Source organism: Lutra lutra, chromosome 3 (assembly GCF_902655055.1).
Source record: "Lutra lutra chromosome 3, mLutLut1.2, whole genome shotgun sequence".
Classification (NCBI taxonomy): domain Eukaryota; kingdom Metazoa; phylum Chordata; class Mammalia; order Carnivora; family Mustelidae; genus Lutra; species Lutra lutra.
In genome coordinates this window covers 94,564,360-94,587,661 of record NC_062280.1, presented here as the reverse complement: position 1 = coordinate 94,587,661, position 23,302 = coordinate 94,564,360, and the positions used below count along the sequence as shown (strand labels likewise).

At 36.4% G+C, this 23,302-nt stretch overlaps 1 protein-coding gene across 1 annotated transcript in view; it reads left to right on the top strand.

The window, feature by feature from the left end:
- THSD7B (thrombospondin type 1 domain containing 7B) overlaps positions 1–23,302 on the top strand; it is a 742,649-nt gene that overhangs the window by 536,166 nt on the left and 183,181 nt on the right. The window contains exon 14 of the mRNA XM_047722487.1: positions 18,096–18,274. Coding sequence (XP_047578443.1) covers positions 18,096–18,274 — 179 coding nt within the window. The remainder of the gene's footprint in view (positions 1–18,095; positions 18,275–23,302) is intronic.

Here is a 23,302-nt window from a genome sequence, read left to right as displayed (position 1 = left end):
TGATGTAATAATTAACTCCATTTTGCAGATGAGAAAAATCATGGCTTGAAAATGGTCAGTGACAGGCACGAATTAATACCACTATTAAGAAGTGAACTGCTTGATGTTGAACTCCGGTCTTTCTCCTTTGCAAGCCCATGCTATTATGTGCCATGATACTTTGCCTCTCATAGAGACAAGTGACTCAGAGAACTTGCTTGTGTCGTCAATACTACTTAAGAGTTTTCATTTTATTCTTGTATGCAGTGAGTACTGTCATTCCCATCTTAAAAACTAGAATTTGTAAACCTCTTTTTATAAAGGTCCAGATAGCAAATATTCAGACTTTGTATATTATACTGTCTCTGTTGCAATTAGTTACCTCTGCTTTCGCAGTGCAAAAACCACTGTAGGCAGTGCTTAAATGGATATGGTTCTGTTCCAGCAAATTGTATTTATAAGAAAGGCAGAGACTGGATTTGACCAGCAAGCCATAGTTTGCCAATTTATGTTATGGATGATAAGATTGAAGTTCATGTTAAAGTGGAATGTAGGCCTAGCTTGGTTTGATCTCAAAGGCCAGATTCTCATCCCTGTGCTTTATGTCTTCCTTATCATTGTCTTTATTCCTCACTCCAGTGGGTTATGTCCCCCAAAAGATATGTTTAAGTCTTAACTTCCTTTTTGTGAATGTGAACGTATTTGGAAATAGTATCTTTGCGGACGAAATTAAGAAAATCGAGATGAGATCATCTTGAATTTAGTGAGGATTCTAAATCCAGTGATTGGTGTCCTTATAAGAAAAAGGAGAGGGAGTTGTAAGACGCAGTGATACGCAGGGAAGATGACCATGCGAAGAGAAGTCAGGAATTGGAGGCATGCTGCCACAAGCCAAGGGTTATGACATTCCTAGAAAACTAATAAACTCTCCCTCTTTATTTCTTTGTTTTCTCTTCAGAGGCCTATTTCAGGCTACTCTTCAGACTTCTTCCTTGCTTAAGAGGCCCTCTTTTTTTTTTTTTTTTTCATGAATTGGCGTTATCCACGGTTCCCTAACACCATTAGTAGACTAGAAGATTGTTGACTACTTCAATTTTATTAGAGGAAAACAAAAATATCTCTTCACCCCACAACTTTTTTTTCCTTTAGCTGGTATATTATTAAATAAAATCATAAGATGGCTCTGTGTCTATAGGAAATAAGAAAAGCCTAAATCTCTGGATTGGGTGATACATAATCCATTAGGAAACAAATTTGTTAAGTGAAACAAATTCACCATTACCAGCTTACAGTATAAATCAAGGCAGGGAGTCCTATTTAATTTTACACCTTGGTGATATTTCAAAGTTTTTTACAGTAACTTGCAAGAAGTTAACGTACTGTGAATTCATTCCAGTGCATTGATTTCTGCATTAGCTCAGTGAAACATGCAATTCTTTGGCAAAAGCAAACTTTTGGAGGTGAATTTTCCTCATCATGTACTCCGTAATTTAGAATTTGTTTCGTTGTTCATGAACACAAATCATTGGATGGCCCAAAATTCCAACAAATAAAAAACCGTTTCATCTCTGAAGTTTGTTCTATGTACACCTTGTCACTTATGAGCTTTGTTCTGTGCCACAGAGACTAGAGAAGGGTGGCTCTGAATGGAGAACATCTTCCATCTCATTTTAGATGTTCATGCTGTTCTTGCTGACACTTTTAAGAATTACGGTTAAGTACTGGTGTAAGTAATATACAAAGTCCTAATGGTAGTGGAACTCAAATCCCCTAAAGAAACTTGACACCCTAGGGACTCTTTCTTGCATAGGTCTCTTCCAAGGTAGGGGTTTCTAGCTAGAGTCTAGATGCCTTTGTGTAATGAGTAGGGTGATTCATGGGCTTCTTCATCTTCTACTTTTCCCTACAATGCAAGCAGCCTCCCTTCATCTCTTTCCATATTGGAATTGTGAGTTAAGCTTTGCCTTAGTTGAGGGGAAATCCTTGCTTTAGAAATTTAGACTATCACTCCAAGGGACTGTAGAGAAATGGTAAGGCATATTTTACCTGAAGAGGCCCTGCTATTTGGTTTCAGTCAATTAATCCCACTTTGGAATGAGGATCCAGATATTCCCAGATCCTCCCCATTTTCAAGAGAAGCTGGAAATCTTTATTTTCATATGAAATCCCCCAATATTGAACTTAGTTTCAAAATAGATACATAAATAAAAGAGACAAAGGCAATATGCTGGTCTAATAATATGTCTGGATTTAGGTCAGAGCTTCCTTTAGGGACCTACAAGATAAAGCAAAAAAGGACACTTCTAAGCTCTGAATCCCATGGGATATTTAGAAGCATCTATTTCATAAACTGGCCATCACCGATGGTTGGAGTTTGTTATATTAAACCTATCTTAACAGTTGAGAAATGAAGCTGCTATTTAAAGAACTGGTTCAGTGGTGATTTGGAAGATAATCATTTCCATTTAGACTATGTATTAGCCATGTGTACATGTCAGAGCTAGTTAATTATAAGTAATAGTCGTACTTCCTTATATTATTCTCTAACAACATATATAAGTAAATGTAATCTATATCTGTTACACTTAATGATCTCTTAGCCCAAGTCCTATCCATTTGTCATTTAAGTTCTGAATTTTCAAATCACCTCTTAAAAAGGTACCCTGTTCTCGTGATGTCTTTTCTTTAATAGCACACCTGAATTAATACCACAATTCTTAATCAACTTTTAAGTCCTCCGTCATGACCTTACAGTATAGCTCCACCTGATTTAGCCAATATTATACTTCTTTCCAACCTCACATTCTCATACAGAGATTTCTCCATTGACTTGTGAACATTTTAGGTCCATTTGCATCCTCTCAGTTTAATTTGTGGTATAACTCCTGCCTGGATTGCCTTTTTATCAAAGTTTTGCCATGCTGTAGAGGTTATTTAAAGTTAAGCCATGATATATTTAGGGCGTTAAACATGCTTTGGGACATAAATAAGGGGGCTGAGCAGACACGAATGGATGAGAAGATATTAGAAACATGGAATCAGTTAAGGGACCATTATAATAGTCCAGGTGAGAGACAATGAGTGTCTGGCCTTGGCTGGTGGCAGATTTGGAAAGATAGAGATGGACTCAAACAACTGATTTACTAATGCAGTACAGAATTTCTCATTTTGTCAATGTTAGCCTAGCTTTTAATTTATATGGAAATGATTTGAAATGAGAAGTGGCACCCAAATTTGAAAATTACCATGCTGTAATTTTTTTACTAAAACATCTTTACAAAATTATATTCTCCATCAATCACTAGCACCAAAAACAGGACAATGCAAAAACATTTTTACATTGCTATACAACTTTTAGTGGTGGTAAAATATTACCATGTCATTTATGCTGTATGTTAATTTTTTCCACAACAGCTTGCTTGTTTTTTGACCTTACAGTGTAAAAGGGAGTTAAAAAGGGCAACTATTGTTGCATTTTTATTTTCATATGAGGAGGCCGAACTATTAGGATTTAATATTTTATTCCAGATCACATAAGGTTAGATCTTGATTTATAATCCATATTGCTAGCCCTTTTTTAAAAATAATAAATTATAAATTTTCCTGAATTACTTATCCATAGGCTCAATTTCTTCAAGGTCATATTCTCATTTGATGCTATTGCCTTTCAAAGTGGGCTAACTGCTGATATGGTTTAATTTTCTCAGGACATTATATATAGGTTTTCAAAATGTTCTAAATACTTGTTCATGGGACTTGACTCTTTATCTTCTGAAAGATCCACTTTGTTATTTCAAGGTAGATCCATCAAGATGAGAGATTATTGTGCAATAACAAATGCAACTGATATTTCAAGATCACAGTGGTTGAAAGCCATAAAGATCACTTAGTATCCATATCTGTCTTTGGTTGGCTAGGGGCTTTGCTTTACTCCAGAGCCCTAGCTATGGAGCTGCCACTATCTAACATTTTTGGTCCCTGTGGCATAAAGGAAAGAAAGAGTACACAAAGTACACGTTGGTTCTTAAGGCTTCAACCTAGAAGTGTCATGTTTCACTTCTCACATTTCATTGGCTAAAGCAAATTAAAGATCACACCTAACTTCAAGGATCAGGGAGCACAACCTAATATATTTGGGCAATAGCACTGATGAATACAAGATATCCCCTCAAATTGGCTTTCAGGTTTTTTTGTTTTGTTTTGTTTTGTTTTTTTTAAGGAAATGTAAGGCAGAGAATTTCTGGTGTGATGCAAGTCAAGATTTTTCAGGGCAAGGAAATGTCTCTTGCGGTCTCTTGCAGCCACCATTCTAAGAATTACTTAGTAATACTGGTTTGTCAACAGTCTGTATACCTTTGTAGTGTTTCAAATGTCAAGTTTATTATGTGGTTAAAGCATTCAGTCACTAAATTTAACAGCATTTATTTGCAGTATTGATAGAAAGTGCTTTAGTACACACTGTCCTAATTGAACAGTTCAGATTGTTCTGTGTCTAATGTTCCATTTGTCCCTAATATGCTCAGTGTCTTCTAAGAGAGAAACCTCTCTTTTGTCTGCCTGGAGGTACTTGGCCCAAGGTCATTAATGTGAAACTTGGTATATATGAACAACTGGAAATACCATCTTGATTAAATTGCCTGGACAATTCAATTTAAAAGATCAGTTCTTTATATGATTTGGTTGATTGATTAAATTAACACTGATATATTTAGTTTTAGCAGCTGAACCATCTCAAGCAATAAGTCAAAAACCTGTGTTTACCACAAATTATGCCAGTATTTTCACATAAATTAAAAAGTAAAGCTAGGATGTGCTTTTGTTATAGTTCCTATTATGTTAAAATTTGTGTATATTATTTGTATCACATAATTTAAGTAGCTAATCATATACCATTTTTTTCTCATTTATAAGACTGTTGTCTTCCAAAATAGAATTTCTTTAAGGGCAGAGTTGATTTTCTACTTTATTACTCTAGCACTAAAGAGAACATTCTGGGACTGTGTATAGTGATTTTTTTTTTTTTCCTTGCCCGTAAGCTGAGTAACTCAGTCAAGTCTGAGTTAAAGCTCCCTCTCTATTTCTGACCAGTTTATAAAATAAAGCTATTGACCTCCATGACTTGATATAGCCCATCTACATCTAAAAAGACACCAATAAGTTATATTTGTTATTAAAGAAACTAGTTGATATTTAAATGATTTTTTTATGGGAGGTGTAATAAAATGTAATAATAATGCTATGAAATATTTGAGTTTATTTTTAAGATTTTATTTGTCACAGAGAGAGAGCACAAGCAGGGGAGGCAGCAGGCAGAGGGAGAAGCAAGGCTCCCTGCTGAGCAAGGAGCCCAATGCAGGATTTGATCCCAAGACTCTGGGATCATGACCTGAGCTGAAGGCAGATGCTTAACCAACTGAGCTACCCACACATCCCAAAATATTTGAGATTTAAAGAGTCTAGGAAAATTCTTTTGTCAACATGATTGTTTGAATATTGTGTAACTTCTAAATCAGGTGTGTTTTGGGTATCTGATCAGGCTGTCAGGCCAAAGAAGATAACTTTGTTATTTACAATACCATAACCATCATTTTATAAGGTTTAACATTAGAAAGGCTTTCTAATGGCCTAAAAGGTTGTATGCAGGAAAGATACTAGAGAATACTTTCAAAAAATCACTCTTGTTAAAAAGGTAATGATATTTCTGAAGCGTTCCAACTTTCCTATCTCAGACCCCACGGAGGCCTGAACAAAGCTGGCACCATCTTTGAAAGCAATGTAGCTGCTATTCTGGAGCAGTACTAGATCAAAATAGAAATTCCCCAAAGCAAGCTGCCAATCCTACTGAGGTTGATCTAAATTTCCACACACTAATAGATTGAGATTCCTTTTTTTTTTTTTTTTAAAGATGTATTTATTTTGAGAGAGTGAGAGAGCCTGCTCGTATGTGGGAGGGACAGAAGAACAGAGAGTGGGGAGAGAGTGTCTTAAATAGACTCCGTATGGAGCCCGACATGGGGTTCAAACTCGTAACCCTGAGGTCAGGACCTGAGCCAAAACCAAGAGTTGGAAGTTTAACCAACTGCAGCCCCCCAGGTACCCCTGGATTTAGATTTTAAATAAATGATTAATACAGTCCATTCTTCCCTTGAGAGCAATGACAATGTATTGATCCACTTTGTCAAGTTGTTGTTCTTGCAACATTGTCAAAATATTTGCCATCATGTTTCTGTCCACTTTGACTAAACATACTTTAAATTACTTTGATTTATATCATTAGATACATTTCAGTATGGTGTATTATGAGATAAATAGTAGCACTAAAATATATAGATTAAAACAGTAAATCTTTAAAGGTTAAGAAATTAAGACATCTCATTTTAATTCACAAGGTATTCCCAGATCCTCACTTAGAACTGAGGAAGAGGCAGTCAGTGTTTTATCTTTTCCCTGTCTTATTTTTTTTAATTTTTTAAAAAGATTTTTATTATTTTTTTTTTATTTGGCAGAGATCACAAGCAGGCAGAGAGGCAGGCAAAGAGAAGGGAAGTAGGCTCCCTGCTGAGCAGAGAGCCCATGCAGGGCTCAAACCCAGGACCCTGGATGACCTGAGCTTTAACCCACTGAGCCACCCAGGTGCCCCTTTTCCCTGTCTTATTGTTGGGACTATATTCTCATTATTTTAGCAGTGTCAGTAAATAAAACATGTGCTGTCTAGTTCGGATGTTTGCTGTTATTTTACACAGTAGAAAAATATAAGTAATTGACCTAGGTTATTTCCTCAGGCTTAATATCATCAATATTTCATATCCTCCATAACAAGATCTTATGGGGGGTGGAGATGCGTTGTGACTTGAATAATGGGGGGGGGGGAATGCACAGGTAGCATCCTGGGAAGTATTTTATCAATGAGACTACCTGATTCAGAGAGCTGTATTATCACCAAGGTCCATTGTATTTACCTAAAGAGCAAAATTTGGGATTAGTAATATAGATTGAAAAGTCACTCCAGGTTTCTGGGCTTCAGTCCCATTGGGTGTAAGTCATTAAATCACTTCCTTCAGTCATAACATAGTTAAGAGATACTATTAATAGGTCCTATTCAATTCATCTTTATCCATAATATCAACAGATAATTTTTGAGCACCTACTATGTGTAATGTCTTATACTTTATAAAATCATAGTGTAGGTGCATGCTCTATTGATAATTCTCTAATGACTACTTCATACCTACTTCATATGTGTATGGATAACTAAAATGGAGCATAAAGCATCCCTGGGCCAAGTAAATGATGGTCCAAGCACTGTATTCTGCATATAAATTGGAGTATAAAATATTTTTGGCAGAAAAATTGCTTCTTTCATAGCAATTTGATTTAGATTTATGAATGTTGCCAGTGAAGCTATTCTGTGGTATGTTTTATGTAAATGAGTTTTTAAAACATTAGTGAAGTTTACGTAGTCAAGAATTAGAATTCTTATATGGCAGCTTTACCTTGTATATAGTCACATTTGATCATATTCTGTTGCCAAAAATTGTTAAGTATTAAGTATGTGAGTAAAACTAATCCTTTCAGTTATGAGATAGGTATAAGAATATGCAATTATTAATGGTTCTCACTATGGGCTTTCCTTTGGGGTATACTCTAGCATGAAAATAAGTTTCCTGAAAAAATAAATGTCACTGTTGCTTAATCGTGTTGAATTTCAAAATTATTTTATACTCATTGAATTTATGACCTTGACTTTCATAGGGATCCTCTGGGTTTATGTCTTGTGGGGAAAGGGGAAAAAAATCTTGCTAGAGGCTCTCTAAAATCCTTCAATATGCAAGCATTGATGAAAATGATTTTAAAATTTCATTGAATTAAAAGGGCATCTAATTCAAGATCTGCTTTAAAATAGGATCTATATGGGGACTCAGATATTTAAAAGTTATTTATATGAAGTCTCCTGGAATTTTATATTTGAAGCTTGAATGCCATGAGAATTAATTCCACTTAATTACTAGTCCTCATTTTTTGTTTAGTAGCAAATGGAATCATTTTCTGGCTCAGTTTCTCTATAAAATTAAGCAATGCTTGTGGTATGTATTTAATCTTACATTAGCATTTGTTATGTAGCTAATACTAATACTCAGGACTCCTTAGAGAGGACTGTAGAATTATAATTATGTTAAACAGTAGAAAATTAGTCTTTTAATGACATCAAATGGAGTGATTTTTCTCAACCCCACAAGGATCCTTCCTGATGAGTCTTAGATGTTTAGTGTAATCTCCCTAGTCCGTGATTATTATTCAGAAATGTAAAGTCATTCTAATATTAATCAAGAAGTGGAACTTATATTGGGGCGCCTGGGTGGCTCAGTGGGTTAAAGCCTCTGCTTTCGGCTCAGGTCATGATCCCAGGGTCCTGGGATGGAGCCCCGCATCGGGCTCTCTGCTCGGCAGGGAGCCTGCTTCCTCCTCTCTCTCTCTGCCTGCCTCTCTGCCTACTTGTGATCTCTGTCTGTCAAATGAAATGAATAAAATCTTAAAAAAAAAAAAAGTGGAACTTATATATATTTTATGTGTGTATATATACATATTAATATAACATATATGTAACTTAAAATATGTATATAATGCATATAATACATACATGCAAACACACAGACACATGCATACAGGGAAGGAGAGGGGAAATCCAATAAAGGAACCGAGGTCCTGAAAGAGCTTGTAGAGAACTTAAGTGGTAAGTAGGAGCACCTGGGTGGCTCAGGTCATGATCCTGGGGTCCTAGGAACAAGCCTCGAGTCAGGCTCCTGGCTCAGTGGGAAGCCTGCTTCTCCGTCTGCTTCTCCTCCTGCTCATTCTCTCTCTCTCTTTCTCTCTGTATCTCTCTCTCTCTCTCAAATGAATAAAATCTTTTCTTTAAATGTGCCCTATATAGGAAACTGGATGCCTTTTCCATTATGATATGAAAAGAGAAGAAAAACATGAGAATGCATACAGACATATTCACAGGAAATTGAAGGAGTTCTTCTGTTTTTTCTCTGAGAAAGAAGGGATGAGGTCTTTAAAGTTTGAGAATATGGAATGGGAGTGGGAGGAAAGTCAGAGAATCCCGTGGTTGTTGAAGATGGAGACCGCACACGGCTATGTCACAAGCGGCGAGTTAGTATTATCTTCATCTCTGCTGAGGTAGTCCAGGGTTAAGTGGAGTAGGAAAACGGTTGGACCAAACTAGGTCTGATGTTTTGCCAGACTGGAATGGCAGAAGAGTGAAGGTGCCAGGTAGTTGACTCTGTTAGCAAGAGAGTGGCTCATGTAATGAACAAGGAAGGCTAAACTGGTTGGAGTAAGTTTTTGCATGAGGAAAGGGTTGGAGATTACCAGAGAACATGGATTAGCCTATGTGGACAAATTTCAAGATTCAGGAGCGGGAAGGTCAGGAGGAAAACAAGTTAGAGAGGTAGCCCTAAACCTTGACTGCATATTAGACTCTCCTGAGTATTCCTCTAGGTCCCATTCTTTGACATTCTGGTCATTGGGCAGTTAGAATATATTTTACAGCCAGGGTTGGAAACCTTTCCTTAGAGCCTCTGGTAAGGAATCCTACAGTTTTTGCAAAGTGGTTGGCAACTTATCTTCAAGGAAATGAAGAATCAGCATAGGTTTTGAAAGTGGAGTCGCCTAAGTTATTACATATTTTAGAAAAGAAACTTTTTCTTCGGAGTGACTGGCCAATAACAAAAGGAAAGATCTTGAACCAGGAACTGTCACAAGAATTATAGAGCAAAAGGCATTATTTGTGATGTTTCAACAATTGGAATTATTATACCTAATAATATATGTATAAAATGATGGAGAAAGGTTTAAGATAACAGATTTGTATTGGCAATAATATGGTAATTTTCAATTGCTGCATAAATTAGTACAGACTCAGCAGCTCAAAACATTTATTGCCTCCATTTCCATGGAGGAGCACATTCCAAGAATGGCTTTCCTAGATTCTCTGCTAGGGAGTCTCAACTAGCAGTTAAGACGCCAGCCAAGGCTAAGGTCTCAGCAGAGGCTTGACTTGGGAAAGCTCCTCTTCCCAGCTCCTTTGAAATTCTTGGCAGAATTCCTGTCCATGCACTGTGGGGCTGAGATCCCTGCCTCCTTACTGATTGACAGTTCCTAGAAGGTGCTTGCAGTTGCCTGAAATATGGCCACTCCACAGGCATTTTACCCATGGCTCTTTGCATCTTTATGGCCACCGGGAGATCTCTTCCTCCATAGAAATGTACTAGACACTCTTTTAATTAAAAGTTTTCACCTGATTAAGTCATGCCCACTCCCAGGTAAACTCCTCCCTCCTTTTTGTTGTTGTGGTAGCTATTTGTTTTGCACCTAATATTCTGTCGTGGACACTCTGTCCTTTCTAATTATTACTGAAATATATTTAACACACAATGTTACATTATTTTCACGTTTACAACATTGGTTCAACACCTACGTATGTCATGTTATGCTCACAAGTATAGCTACCATCTATCACCATACAACACTATTAAAATACATGGACTGCATTCCCTGTTTGTTCCCTGTAATGTTCCTCCCCTGACTTACACATCCTATAAACTACAGGCCTATACATCCCACACCCTTTCACCCATTTCACCACCCTCCCCTATGGCAGCTTTGGTTTGTTCTGTTTTTATGGGTCTGTTTCTGACTTTTTGTTGTTGTTGTTTGTTTGGTTTTTATATTCCACATACAAGTTATGTCATGAGGTATATATCTTTATCTGTATGACTTATTTCACTTAGAATAATATCCTCTGAGTTTATCTATGTTGTCACAAATGTCAAGATTTCATTCTTTATGACTAATATTCCATACACACACACATACACCACTTATTTATTTACTCATTGGTTGATGGGCACTTGGGTTGCTTTCATATTTTAACTATTATAAATAATGCTGCTGTAAACATAAAGGTGCATATGTCTTTACAAGTTAGTGTTTTCGGGGGCACCTGACTGGCTCAGTGGGTTAAACCTTTGCCTTGGACTCACGTTATGGTCTCAGGGTCCTGGGATCGAGCCCCACAGCGGGCTCTCTGCTCAGTAGGGAGCCTGCTTCCCCTTCTCTCTCTGCCTGCCTCTCTATTTGTGATTTCTGTCTGTCAAATAAATAAACAAAATCTTTTTTTAAAAAAGTTAGTGTTTTTCTTTTCTTTGGGTAACTATCCAGTAGTGGGATTACTGGATCATATGGTATTTCTATTTTTAATTTTTTGAGGAAACACCATACTGTTTTCCACAGTGATTGCACCAGTTTACATTCCCAGGAGCAGTGTGAGTGGGTTTTGTTTTCTCCACATCCTCATCAACACTTATTATTTCTTGTCTTTTTGATACTAGCTATTCTTACAGGTATAAGGTGATACCTCATTGTGGTTTTCATTTTCATTTCTGATGATTAGTGATATTAAGCATCCTTTCATGTGTCTGTTGGCCATCTATATGTCTTTGGAAAAATGTCAATTCAAGTCTTTTGCCCATGTTTTATTGGATTTTTTTTTTCTTGTGACGAGTTGTAGCTCTTTATGTATTTTGGATATTATTTGGATATTTGGATATTACCCCTTATCACACTTAACATTTGCATATATCTTCTCCCATCCAGTAGGTTGCATTTTTTGTTTTGTTTCCTCTGCTTTGCAAAATCTTTTTGTTTCCCTTGCTTGAGGAGACCTATCTAGAAAAATGTAGCTAAGGTCAATGTCTGTGAGACATGTTTTCTTCTAGGGGTTTTATGGTTTCTGGTCTCTCATTTAGGTCTTCAATCTGTTTTGAACTTATTTTTGTGTGTGCTGTAAGAAAGTGGTCTAGTTTCATTCTTTTGCATGTAGCTGTCCAGCTTTCCCCAAACCATTTGTTGAAGAGACTGTCTTTTCTCCATTGTATACTTTTGCTTTGTCATAGATTAATTGACCACAAAAGCAACTGCTTTATTTTTCTGCCCTCTATTGTATTCTAGTGATCTGTGTCTTTTTGTGCTGGTACCATGTTTTGATAATTACAGCTTTGTAGTAAATCTTGAAATCTGGGATTGTGATACTTCCAGTTTTGTTCCATCCTTAAGAGTGCTTTTGGCTATTTGGCTAGTTCTTTGTGGTTCCATACAAATTTTAGAATTATGTTTCATGAAAAATGCTATTGGTGTTTTGATAGGCATCACATTAAATCTGTCCATTGCTTGAGGTAGTATAGACACTTTGACAACATTGGTTCTTCTAGTCCATGAGCATAGTATATCTTTCAATTTCTTTCATCATTATAGTTTTCCGAGTATAAGTATTTCACCTTGTTGGTTCAGTTAATTCCTAGGTATTTTCCTAGGTGCTTTTTGGTGCGATTGTAAATGGGATTATTAATTTCTCTTTCTGCTAATTTGCTGTTAATGTAAGAAACACAACAGATTTCTATACATTTCATACCCTACAACTTTACTGATTTCATTCATTCGAAGAGTTTTTTGCTGCCTTTTTTAGGGTTTTATATGTATAATGTCATGCCATCTGCAAATGGTGAAGGTTTCATATTTTCTTAGCAATTTGGGCGCCTATTTTGTCTGACTGCTATGACTAGGATTTCTAGTACCATGTTAAATCAAGCTAGCAAGACATTCTTGTCTTTTTTCCTGACATTACAGATAAGCCGTTTTTCACTGTTGAGTATGATGTCTGTTCTGGCTTTGTCCTATATGGCCTTAATTATGATGAAGTATGTTCCCTAAAAAACCACTTTGTTGCAAGTTTTTATCATGAATGGATGTTGAATTTTGTCAAAGGCTTTTTCTGTATATATTAAGATAACCTTATCATTTTTATCTTATGTTTTGTTGATGTGGTGTATCACATTGAATACTTTGTGGATATTGAACCATCATTGCGTCTCCAGAATAAATACCACTAGATGATGGTGAATCATCTTTCTAATGTATTATTAAATTCAATTTCTTAATATTTTGTTGAGGATTCTTGTATCCATGTTTATTGGGATATTGGCCCGTAGTTTCTTTTTTCTTTTATAGTGCCTTTGGTTTTGGTATCAGGACAATGCTGTGCTCGCAGAATGTATTTTCAATCTTTCTTTCCTCTTTTTTTTTTTTTTTTTTTTTTGGATTAATTTGGGGAGTATGTATTAACTCTTCTTTAAATGTTTGGTAAAATTTACCTATGAATACATCTGATCCTGAACTTTTGTCTCATAGTGGTTTTTTTTAAATTTTTTGATGACTGATTTAGTTTTGTTCCTCATAGTTTGTTGATTTTTTTCAATTTCTTCCTGATTTGCTTTTCAAAGATTATATGTTTCTAAGCTTTATCCATTTCTTCTAGTTGTCCAGATTGTTGGCCTATAATCTAATGATCTTTTGTGTATTTGTGGTATCAGTTGTCACTTCCTCCTTTTATTTCTGATTTTACTTATTTGGGGTCTTTTTAATTTTTTTTCTTTGTAATATGGCTAAAGTTCATCAATTTTGCTTTTCGAAGAACCAACTCCTGGGTTTCACTTATCTTTTCTATTTTTCTTTTTGTCTCTATTTCATTTGCTTCTGCTCTTATTATTTCCTTCCTTCTAACTTTAGACTGACTTTGTTCTTCTTTTTCTGGTTCCTTTAGACAAAGATTAGATCATTTGGTTTTGTTTGCTTGTTTGTTAGTTTCTTGAGGTACACCTGTATCACTACAAATTTCCCTGTTAGAATACCTTTCATTATGTCCAAAAGCTTTGGGACCATTACATTTTTATTTTCATTTGTCTCAGGTTTTAAACTTCTCCTTTTTCTTGATTTGTCCATTGACTCACTGGTTGTTGAGTAACATTTCATTTAGCTTCCATGTGTTTGTACCTTTTTCCAGTCCTTTTCTTATAACTGATTTCTAGTTTCATACCTTTGGGGTTGGAAAAGATAGATACTTGATAAGATTTCAATCTTCCTAAATTTTGGGGGACCTGCTTTGTGACCTCACACATCTATTCTGGAGAATGTTCCATGGGCCCTTGAAAAGAACGTGTATTGTGTTGTTTTGGGGTGGAATTTTCTGTGTACATCTTGAGTCCGTCTGGCCTAATGTGTCATTAAAAGTCACTGCTGCTTTATTGATTTTTTTTTTTTCTACATGGATTATCTATCCATCGATGTAAGTGGGATGATAAGTACCTTACCACTATTGTATTACTGTCAGTATCTCCTTTTATGTCTTCAAATACTCACTTTTTGTATTTGTGTGCTCAAATTTTGGATACATAGATATGTACAATCATTATCTTTTTACTGGATTGATCCCTTTATCATTGTGTAGTACTTTTGTTGTCTTTTGATACAATCTTTGTTTTAAAGTCTCCTTTGTCTAATATATGTACTGCTATGTCAGCTTTTTTTTTTTTTTTCTCTCCAATTTGCATGGAATATCTTTTTCTATCCTTTAACTTTTTGTTCGTATGTGTCTATAGTGAGTCTCTTATGGGTAACTTATAGTTGGGGCTTGGTTTTCATTCCTTCAGTTAACTTACATTTTTTGATTACAGCATTTAGCTCGTTTACTTTGGAAGTAATTGATAGTTAGGTACTTATTGCCATTTTTTAATTGTTTTCTGGTTGTTTACATACTTCTCTGTTCCCTTCTTTTGTGATTGATGACTTTTTATAGTCTTATGTTTGGCTTTTTTCCTCTTTATTTTTTTTTTTTGTGTATCTATTATAGGTTTTTGGTTTGTGATTACCATGACATTCATATATAACATCTTAAATATATAGCAGTCTATATTAAGTTGGTGATCACTTAAGCTTCAATGCATTCTAAAAGAACATTTTTACTCTGCTCCATAGTTCATGTATATATTGTCATATTTTACATCTTTGTATTTTGAGTTCCATTTTCTTTCATTCTTTTACTCTTTATGACCTTTTGTTTTTCACTTAAAGCTCCTTTTACAGTTTCTTTTCAGGTAAGTTTAGTGGTGATGAGCTCTTTTGACTTTTTGTTTGGAAAACACTATCTCTCCTTTAATTTTGAATGATGATCTTGTTGGATCGAATATTCTTAGTTATAGGTTTTGTTTTGTTTGTTTTCCTTTTAGTGCTTTGACTATATCTTGCCACTCATTTTTGGCCTGCCAAGTTTCTTTAAAAAAAAAAAAAAAAGTCAGCTGATAGTCTTATGGGATTTCCCTTGTGCGTAATAGTTGCTCCCCTCTTGCTGCTTTTAAAATTCTCTTTATTTTTAATCTTTGCCACTTTTATTCTTGGGTGTCATGGTGTAGACCTCCTTGGATTCATCTTGTTTGAGGCTTTTAGTACTAACTGAAACTGAATATCTCTTTTTCCCCAGGTTAGGAAAATTTTTTGGTTACTATTTCTTCAAATAAGTTTCCTGCCCCTTTTATTCTTTGTCCTTCTGGGATTCCATATAATACATACATTTGTTTACATGATACTGTCCAAAAGATCCCTTAACCTATTCTCATTTTTTTTCCTGTGTCTTTCTGCTATTCAGTTTGGTCACTTTCTATTACCCAGTCTTCCAGACTACTGATTCATTCTTTTGATCCCATCAGTGTATGTTTCATATCAGTTATTGTATTCTTCAACTCTGATTGTTATTTTTTAATGTTTTCTGTTTCTTTGTTGGAGTTCTCCCTGAGTTCATTCACTCTTTTTAGTCTGGTGAGCATCTTTATGACCATTACTTTCAATTCTTAATCAAGCATATTGCACATTTCCACATCACTTAGTTCATTTCCTTGTTTTTCCATTTGGAATATTGTCTTCTGTCTCCCCATTTGCTTGACTTTGTTTATATGAATTCGGCAGAAGAGCTACTTCACCTAAACTAGAGGTATATCTGGTCACTTTCGCTGCTGGAGCTGTGGCTGTGGTGGGCTGGGGAACCTGGGACCCTCCAGGCTGGGACTGTCCTAGCAGCACAGCTGAACTGAAGTAGATGTAAGCTTGGGTGTCTCAGAGCACTCTGCACAGAAGGGGCACCCTGGTGGGGTGACTGGAGCATATATGGGCATGGGCTGTGTGTCCCAGGGTACTTCACACCCAAGGCATCCTGGCACAATGGCTGGAGCTGAGGTGGAAGTGGCCCAGGTGTTCCCAAAGCACTCCACGTAGGGCTCCCCCTGCCAAATTGTATAGTGCCTAAGTGGTGCAGACCTGGAGTGTTCTGGGGTGTTTTGTGCTTACACCACCTTGGAAAGATGACTGAAGCTATAGTGAGTACTGACCAGGTGTGTCCCAGTATCGGCTGCCCTGGGGCCTCCTTGATGGGGCAGCTGTGGCTAGTGTTGGTTAGAGGCAAGAGGCTCACTTGAGGCAATAGGCCCTCTATGGTGCCTGGATCCCATTTTTGTCCACATTATCAAGATGGAAGGAGTAAATAAACTGTGGCACTTGCCAGGCTTTCCAACCTGGAGAGATTTCCAGCAGCCTTCCCATTGTATGGCAGAGATCTAAGGCTGGATCCTTTATGTTACTCTTTTAACCTGTGGCTTTTTCTGTGCCCCAGGGGCATCTGGGGCTGGTGTGGACTAGGGGCCCAGGGGTTGCTGAAGTGGTAGTCTGGCTAGGATGCCTGGACCCTGCTATCTGGACGATAGAGGGGAATATCACTGTGATCCTAGCCAACCCCTCCAACCTGGAGAGAGTTCTAGCAGCTTTCTACTTGACAGGGTTCTAAGGCTATTTTCATTCTAATGCTTTTTTAAACCTTGTTTGTTTGCTTGTTTGTTTCTGTGCCCCGGATAGACAAACCATTCATGGTCCCTCAGTACTATCCTTTCTCACTATACTTCACAGCACTAGGCGTGGTGGTTTCTTTAGTTACTGTGTCACAGCTGTCTTGCATTCTCTACGTGGTCTCTTTTTTTGTTGTGCAGAAGTTGTTTAGTTAGCTCACAGTCTTCCAGGAAGAATTGCTGTATAACTGCATGTAGATCTGGTATGTCCACAGAGGTTGTGAGTTCAGGGTCGTCTTATGCTACCATATTGGGCCAAACTCTCAATCTCCTTTTTGATCATCTCAAAATTAACTAATTTGACATATTATTATATTGGTGAAGTTCCTCACTTTTTACTATATATTATAACCCAATCATGGCAATGGAATTCTATTATAGTCAAAGGTTCTGCCCAAACTCAAAGGGATAAAATTATACAGGCATGGACACCAGGGTACAGGGATCAGATACGTTGCACTTAATTAAGATGAATGATACAAGAGAATTAGCTTTTTTCTTTCCTTTTTTTTTTTTTTTTTAAGGAAATTGATGGCCTCTCTTTTAGATATGTTGAATTTGGAGATAATCAGGCATCCAATTAGAGTGTATCAGTAGGTCTTAGAAAAGTCAGTAAGGTTAGAATTGGAAATAAATATTTGGTAATGATCAGTGGAGGTGATAGTTAAATAATGGGATCATCCAGAAAAAGACTATAGCAAGAAGTGGGCTGGGATAGGAATAAGACCAGCTAACTAGAGCATCTACCTGTGCATTTCCACCCATGTCTCTTGATTCCAGTCAATATCATCATGGAACTTTTCACTGTTTCTGTAGTTGGTATAATATCCTGCTTCTCTTAATTTGTGGTCCACTGTCTCTCCTCCTCCCAACTCCAAGCCACACTACCTGGAAGTAAGAATCAAGAGCTCTTTTAGTGAAAACTTTGCACACAGATACTAAAAAAGGTGCATTCTTTTATGTACCCTGATCCCAGCTGGTGAGTTGTGGGAATTATAGAACATAAGGCTCAGTGAGGGGAGATGGTGCCATCATTAGCCCTGCGATAATTTATTTCTTCCTAACAGAAAATAGGAGTAACTGCATTTTCTTTGTTCTTTCCTCCCAGAATTGGCTATAAAGTGATAAGATGGCACAAATTTGGAATGCAGATGTGACTATATTACCTATTTCTTTAAACCTTTGTTTATTTGAATAGAAAAGCACTGAAGCCATTGCAGCGATATTGTAGAACAATCTGATCTGTGACTCTTTACTTTCTATAAAGAGGTAAATTTGATCAGTACATTTTGCCTAGATTTTCCTCCCTTCACATAAATCTTTTTCTTTCAGGTTATATTCAAGAAGAGTGTGTCGTCCCATGCCCATTTGATTGCAAGTTAAGCGACTGGTCTAGTTGGGGGTCTTGCAGCTCATCTTGTGGGATTGGAGTGCGAATTCGGTCCAAATGGCTAAAAGAAAAACCTTACAATGGAGGTCGTCCATGTCCCAGACTGGATCTCAAGAATCAGGTAAAGTACATGAAGCAACAACAACAACAACAAAACTAAAAACTTACTCACTTGATTATTTCTTTTGGAAATGGAAGTCATTGTCTTGCTACAAGTAACTCATAAAAAGTTATCACAAGTTCAAAAGAGGGGTTAGGAGGACATAAAGTAATAAAACAGAGTTAGTAATGGAGGCCTTGTCCACTCCTAGGTAATGCAGAGACCAAGTTGGTGTTACTGGCAATGATAATGTGTATGAGAAATAATCCACCTGGTTTTGTGTGGTCTTGAAGTATAACTTGATTATTCATATTATAAAAGTGATTTGAGTGTGTGTGTGTGTGTGTGTGTTTAAATACTAAAAAATATATAAATACTAATGTTGGGAGAATGTCAAGTACTTTATGGAAGTAACTAGTTAGTGGTTTCATCCATGTACTCCAAAAATGGGGTACTCTTTTCCTTCACCAAACTCTTCATCTATTTTTTTCTTCTCAACCTCACTAAGGTTTCCAGTTTTTTCATGTCTTTTCTAAGCTATTTCTCTACCTGTTACCCTAAAAGTCAAAGCTATTTTCATAAATAGATTTTGGAGTATACCCTTCCATATAGATGTCTAGTAAAATTGCCATCCTACGCAAAATTGATTAGAGTATGTTAGTTGCCTTTACCCATGTAACAGTCTAAGATTTAGTTAAGAATTTTAATAAAGACCTCAAATTTCTCCCATGATTATATAGTGGTTATCAGATTAGGACAGATGTATTTTTTAATCAATTGAATAGGTAGAGCACATGTTGATGATTTTTGAAAATTCTTTATTCTTAAAGTCGTGAAAGGTGTCCTATATGTATATATAGTTCCTTTGTAATCACGCAGCTATTTTAACAGAATAGCTGCATGCACAGGCTTCAATTACTAATTCTATTAATTTCTGCTCTATGATCCCCCTTTTGATTAGACTTTCTGTACAGATTGTTTAATGGAATGAAAATCCATATTTCCATTCTTTTTTTTTTTTTTTAAGATTTTATTTATTTATTTGACAGAGATCACAGGTAGGCAGAGAGGCAGGCAGAGAGAGAGAGAGAGGGGAGGAAGCAGGCTCCCTGCCGCGCAGAGAGCCCGATGCAGGGCTCGATCCCAGGACCCTGGGATCATGACCTGAGCCGAAGGCAGAAGCTTTAATCCACTGAGCCACCCAGGCGCCCCCATATTTCCATTCTTAATTAATTTGAATGCATACAGACATGCAAGTAGATACCATGTGTCAATTAAGGCCAACATCCTAGATATTTTTCTCATAAGTTTTGCTAAGAGACCCATAATTCACTGAAAAGTGAAAAATTACCATTCCACCAAAAAATAGTTATGTTCTAAGATGGCAGAGTATTTTACTCTCTCTTCTCTCTCTCTTTTTTTTTTTTTTTAAGATTATGCAGTTAGATAGTGATTATAGTTTCTTCTCTCAAAACTATTGCAAACCTATGGGGGAAGACAAGGCAGAAAATCATAAAATCAACATAGAGATTGCAAAAACAAAGAAACCCTCAAAACTTCACAAATATGGTAGTTTGGTGAGGGGGAATATTACAATATGTTTAATAAAAACAGGAGAGCAACAATCAGAGCAGAGATGGTCTAAGGAGATAATAAACCTTGCTTTAGTACAAAGAAAGGTGTAAGACAGATTTATGAATACAAGGAAAATTTTTCTAGTGAATTCTATGTATGAGGACTATTTCCCCCTCCCTAGGGGATTTTCCAGACATTTAAATAGGAAAATAACTGGGCTGTCTGGGTGGCTCTAAAGCTTCTGCCTTCCTGCTCAGGTCATGATCCCAGCATCCTGGGATCAAAACCTGCATCAGGCTTTCTGCTCAGCAGGGAGCCTGCTTCCCCCCTCTCTCTGCCTGCCTCTCTGCGTACTTGTGTCTGTCAAATAAATTAAAAAATAATAATGATAATAAAAAGGAAAATAACTACTAAGCATTTATAAACAATACTCCGTAGTTCTTATTCTTTCTCAAAACCTTCAATGAGAGCTAAAACTTAATAACACTTATGTTAAACACTGATTTTTAATATGCTAATTTTATGAACTAGGAAATTACCAAGGGATTAAAGGGACTTCATTGGAGTGCACACTTTAAGACTCTATTTTCAGTATGCAAAGGCAAATGTGTAGAAGTATGTATATCAAATTTGAGAGTATGAATAAGATAAAGATAATTGTCAACTTGTTTTGACTTAAAGGAAACTTTCTCAAAATGCTTAATTGACATATGAAACTGGTAACCTTAAGAAGTAGTACAAGCTGGAAAAAAAACTTGAACCCAAGTTTAAGAATAACTTAGATAAATTCCATAAGTGAAAATATGTGAGGATGGGGCTGTCTGCAAGAGGTATTTCTAACTCTTGGGTTCAAGAAGGGAATATTAGCATTCCAGAGACATTTGTTTGCTATGCTCCAAAACGAATCCTGGCTTTTAATGAGGAGAAATCAAATTTAGTGTGGTATGTGGTATGTGTTCTGCTATAAAGAGGTTTCAGATGTCTAGCATGTGTGTGCCTTTGTTATGCCCCAATAATGGGTCCATGATTAAAGGACCGAGACCGATACAAAGCGAAGGTCAAGCAAAGCTTTATTTCATGCCAAGCATCAAGAATCTAACCGAACGTTCAGGGCCTCACCTCTAGCAAGAGAGGGTGACCCTTCTCTGTTTCACAGTCTAGCTTTTAAGGGCAAAGGCCATGGGCTCGGGCCTGGCCACGCACAGGTGGCCAATGAGATTGTAACACACACAGGAAACTCCACAGTGATGCTAGGTGACCAGTTGAGTTACAATTTACCCTAGTAGACATTTGAACCAGCCTATTACACCTTGATTGGGATTGGAGCCCAAAAGGCTCCCAAAGGGCGGGGCCCATACTCCTTGGTAGCCAGGGAGACAGTATGCATCCCCCCACTGATCGGAGGTCTCCACCTGGCCTGACCCACCTTTGTATCTGGGCTTTGTTACCTGAAGCTGGTTTCCGGGACTTGTCTCCAAGTAAATCCCCTGGGGGAAGGGGAACAGGGACAGTTTCTAAATAGGTCCTTATACCTTAATTCAACTTGAATTGAAAAACTTCACCCTAATCCATACTTTGTATTTTAACATAATTTAATTGATAGGGGCATTGGGTAATAACGCTTCCCTCTCACCTATAAGTCTCTGAACGGCAAGGAAGAATAGTTATTTAAAAAAAAAAATTGTAAATTTAGAAGAAATTCTCCTTAGAGAAATTTCTTTTCTAAAGCAAACACACTTTTTACCTGGGAGTAGATATGTGGAAACCAATCTTTGCTGACTTCATTATATATATTCTCTCTTAAATATAAGAGCCTCTTGTGTGATGTATGTATGTGTGCATGTTACATACTATATAGAAAACTGTTGAAAGTTATCCATAATTTCTTAACTCATCTGAAAATAAATTGGGTTGGCAGGAATTTTCATTATTGAGGAAATATTCCCCAGCTTCCATTATTTATGGCAAGTTTTCTTTAGAAAAGATGGCGATTTGTTTTCCTAAGCTGGAAATATGATCTAGTTAGAGCTACACCCACGGAGCCTTTTTTGTAAAGTTCAGTTTCACTACTGGCTTTAGGTTATTTGTCTCCTTTCCAATTAGTTCTCGGGTTTAGATTTACTTTCCTGTTTTTAGGACCAGGTTAATACTCTCTGTTCTGTTCACATAAGTAAGTGCTTAGAAAAATATATAACCCAAATTTTAGCAGTAAGAGAGGCACATATCTTTAGTACCTGTACAAGAGGAAAATTCTGTATATGTCAGATGGAGCCAAACAGACTGTTAATAAATATATATGTAAACATATATACAATTTGTGTATATGTATATATAATGCACATATCTGTGTAAATGTCAGCCTACCTACATGTGCTTATTCATTCTTCTTCATTTCTCTGTAGAACTGGAGGTCTTGTGAAGGCAAGGTCTTTCTATTTTTGTAACTCATTCTAGCCCCTAGTGCACTACCTTGTGTATTGTCAAATGATGTTTACTAGATGCTTTATTCTAAAAAAAGCCTTCTCTCTGGATGACTGGGTGGCTAGTTCTGTAGAAAAAATGTTAGAACCCTGATCTCCTATGCTATGATGTCATTTAAATTCTCAAAAACACTAGTCCTTCTAGAAGAAAGACATAGGGACCTCCAAACTATAATTGCCCAAACAGTCTTTCAAAATTGATCTGAAAACTCCTGACTGTTGGATCCCCACTGAAATCTGCGTGATTTAAAAAAAAAAAAAAAAAAAAAAAGTTGGTGTTATGTACATAAGCTCATAAACTGCTCTGAACCTGTTAGTGGAATCAATATTTATAATCTCTCATAAAAAGCCTCCCTTTTAAACCTGAAACTATCAATGTGATGGCTTTTTCTCTAGAAGTGACAAAGTGACAGCAATACTTGAATAGCTTTCTGCAAAATATATTTGTGATGCTAAATAGTTCTGGCATGTAGTTTACTCAAAACTCTTATCAAGGCAGAAAACTTCTAAGTAGTTTATTGGATTATCAGGTCAGTTGGCTGATGCCCTTGACTCTCCTGTGCATAATAAAATTCATAATATATTTTAAATTTTTTATAGTCTATAATATGTTGAGTAGATTATTTAACTTTATATTTTTGCTATTTTTTTATTTTGAATTCTCCTTAATAAAAGCTCAAATGTAGGGACATTAAAGTTCTCTTGGACTTATATTTCCCCTTATGAATTCTTCACGTGATTGAAGGCAAGAGTTCCAGGGAATTATATTTTGTTTTTGGTTGGAAATCTGTGTGTTAACAGTGTATATGGGGGTGGGGGTGGGGATGATACATTGAGATTCATTACCTATTCTTTTTAAAAATACATGCTGCCTACTTAAATACATTTTTGAGTTTTGCTTATGTTTGCAACTAAATGAGAGGATATAAATTAAATGTGTGCGCTTTTTTAGAAATAATTGCAATTTTAAAGGTCTGTCTTCTCCCCAGAGAGA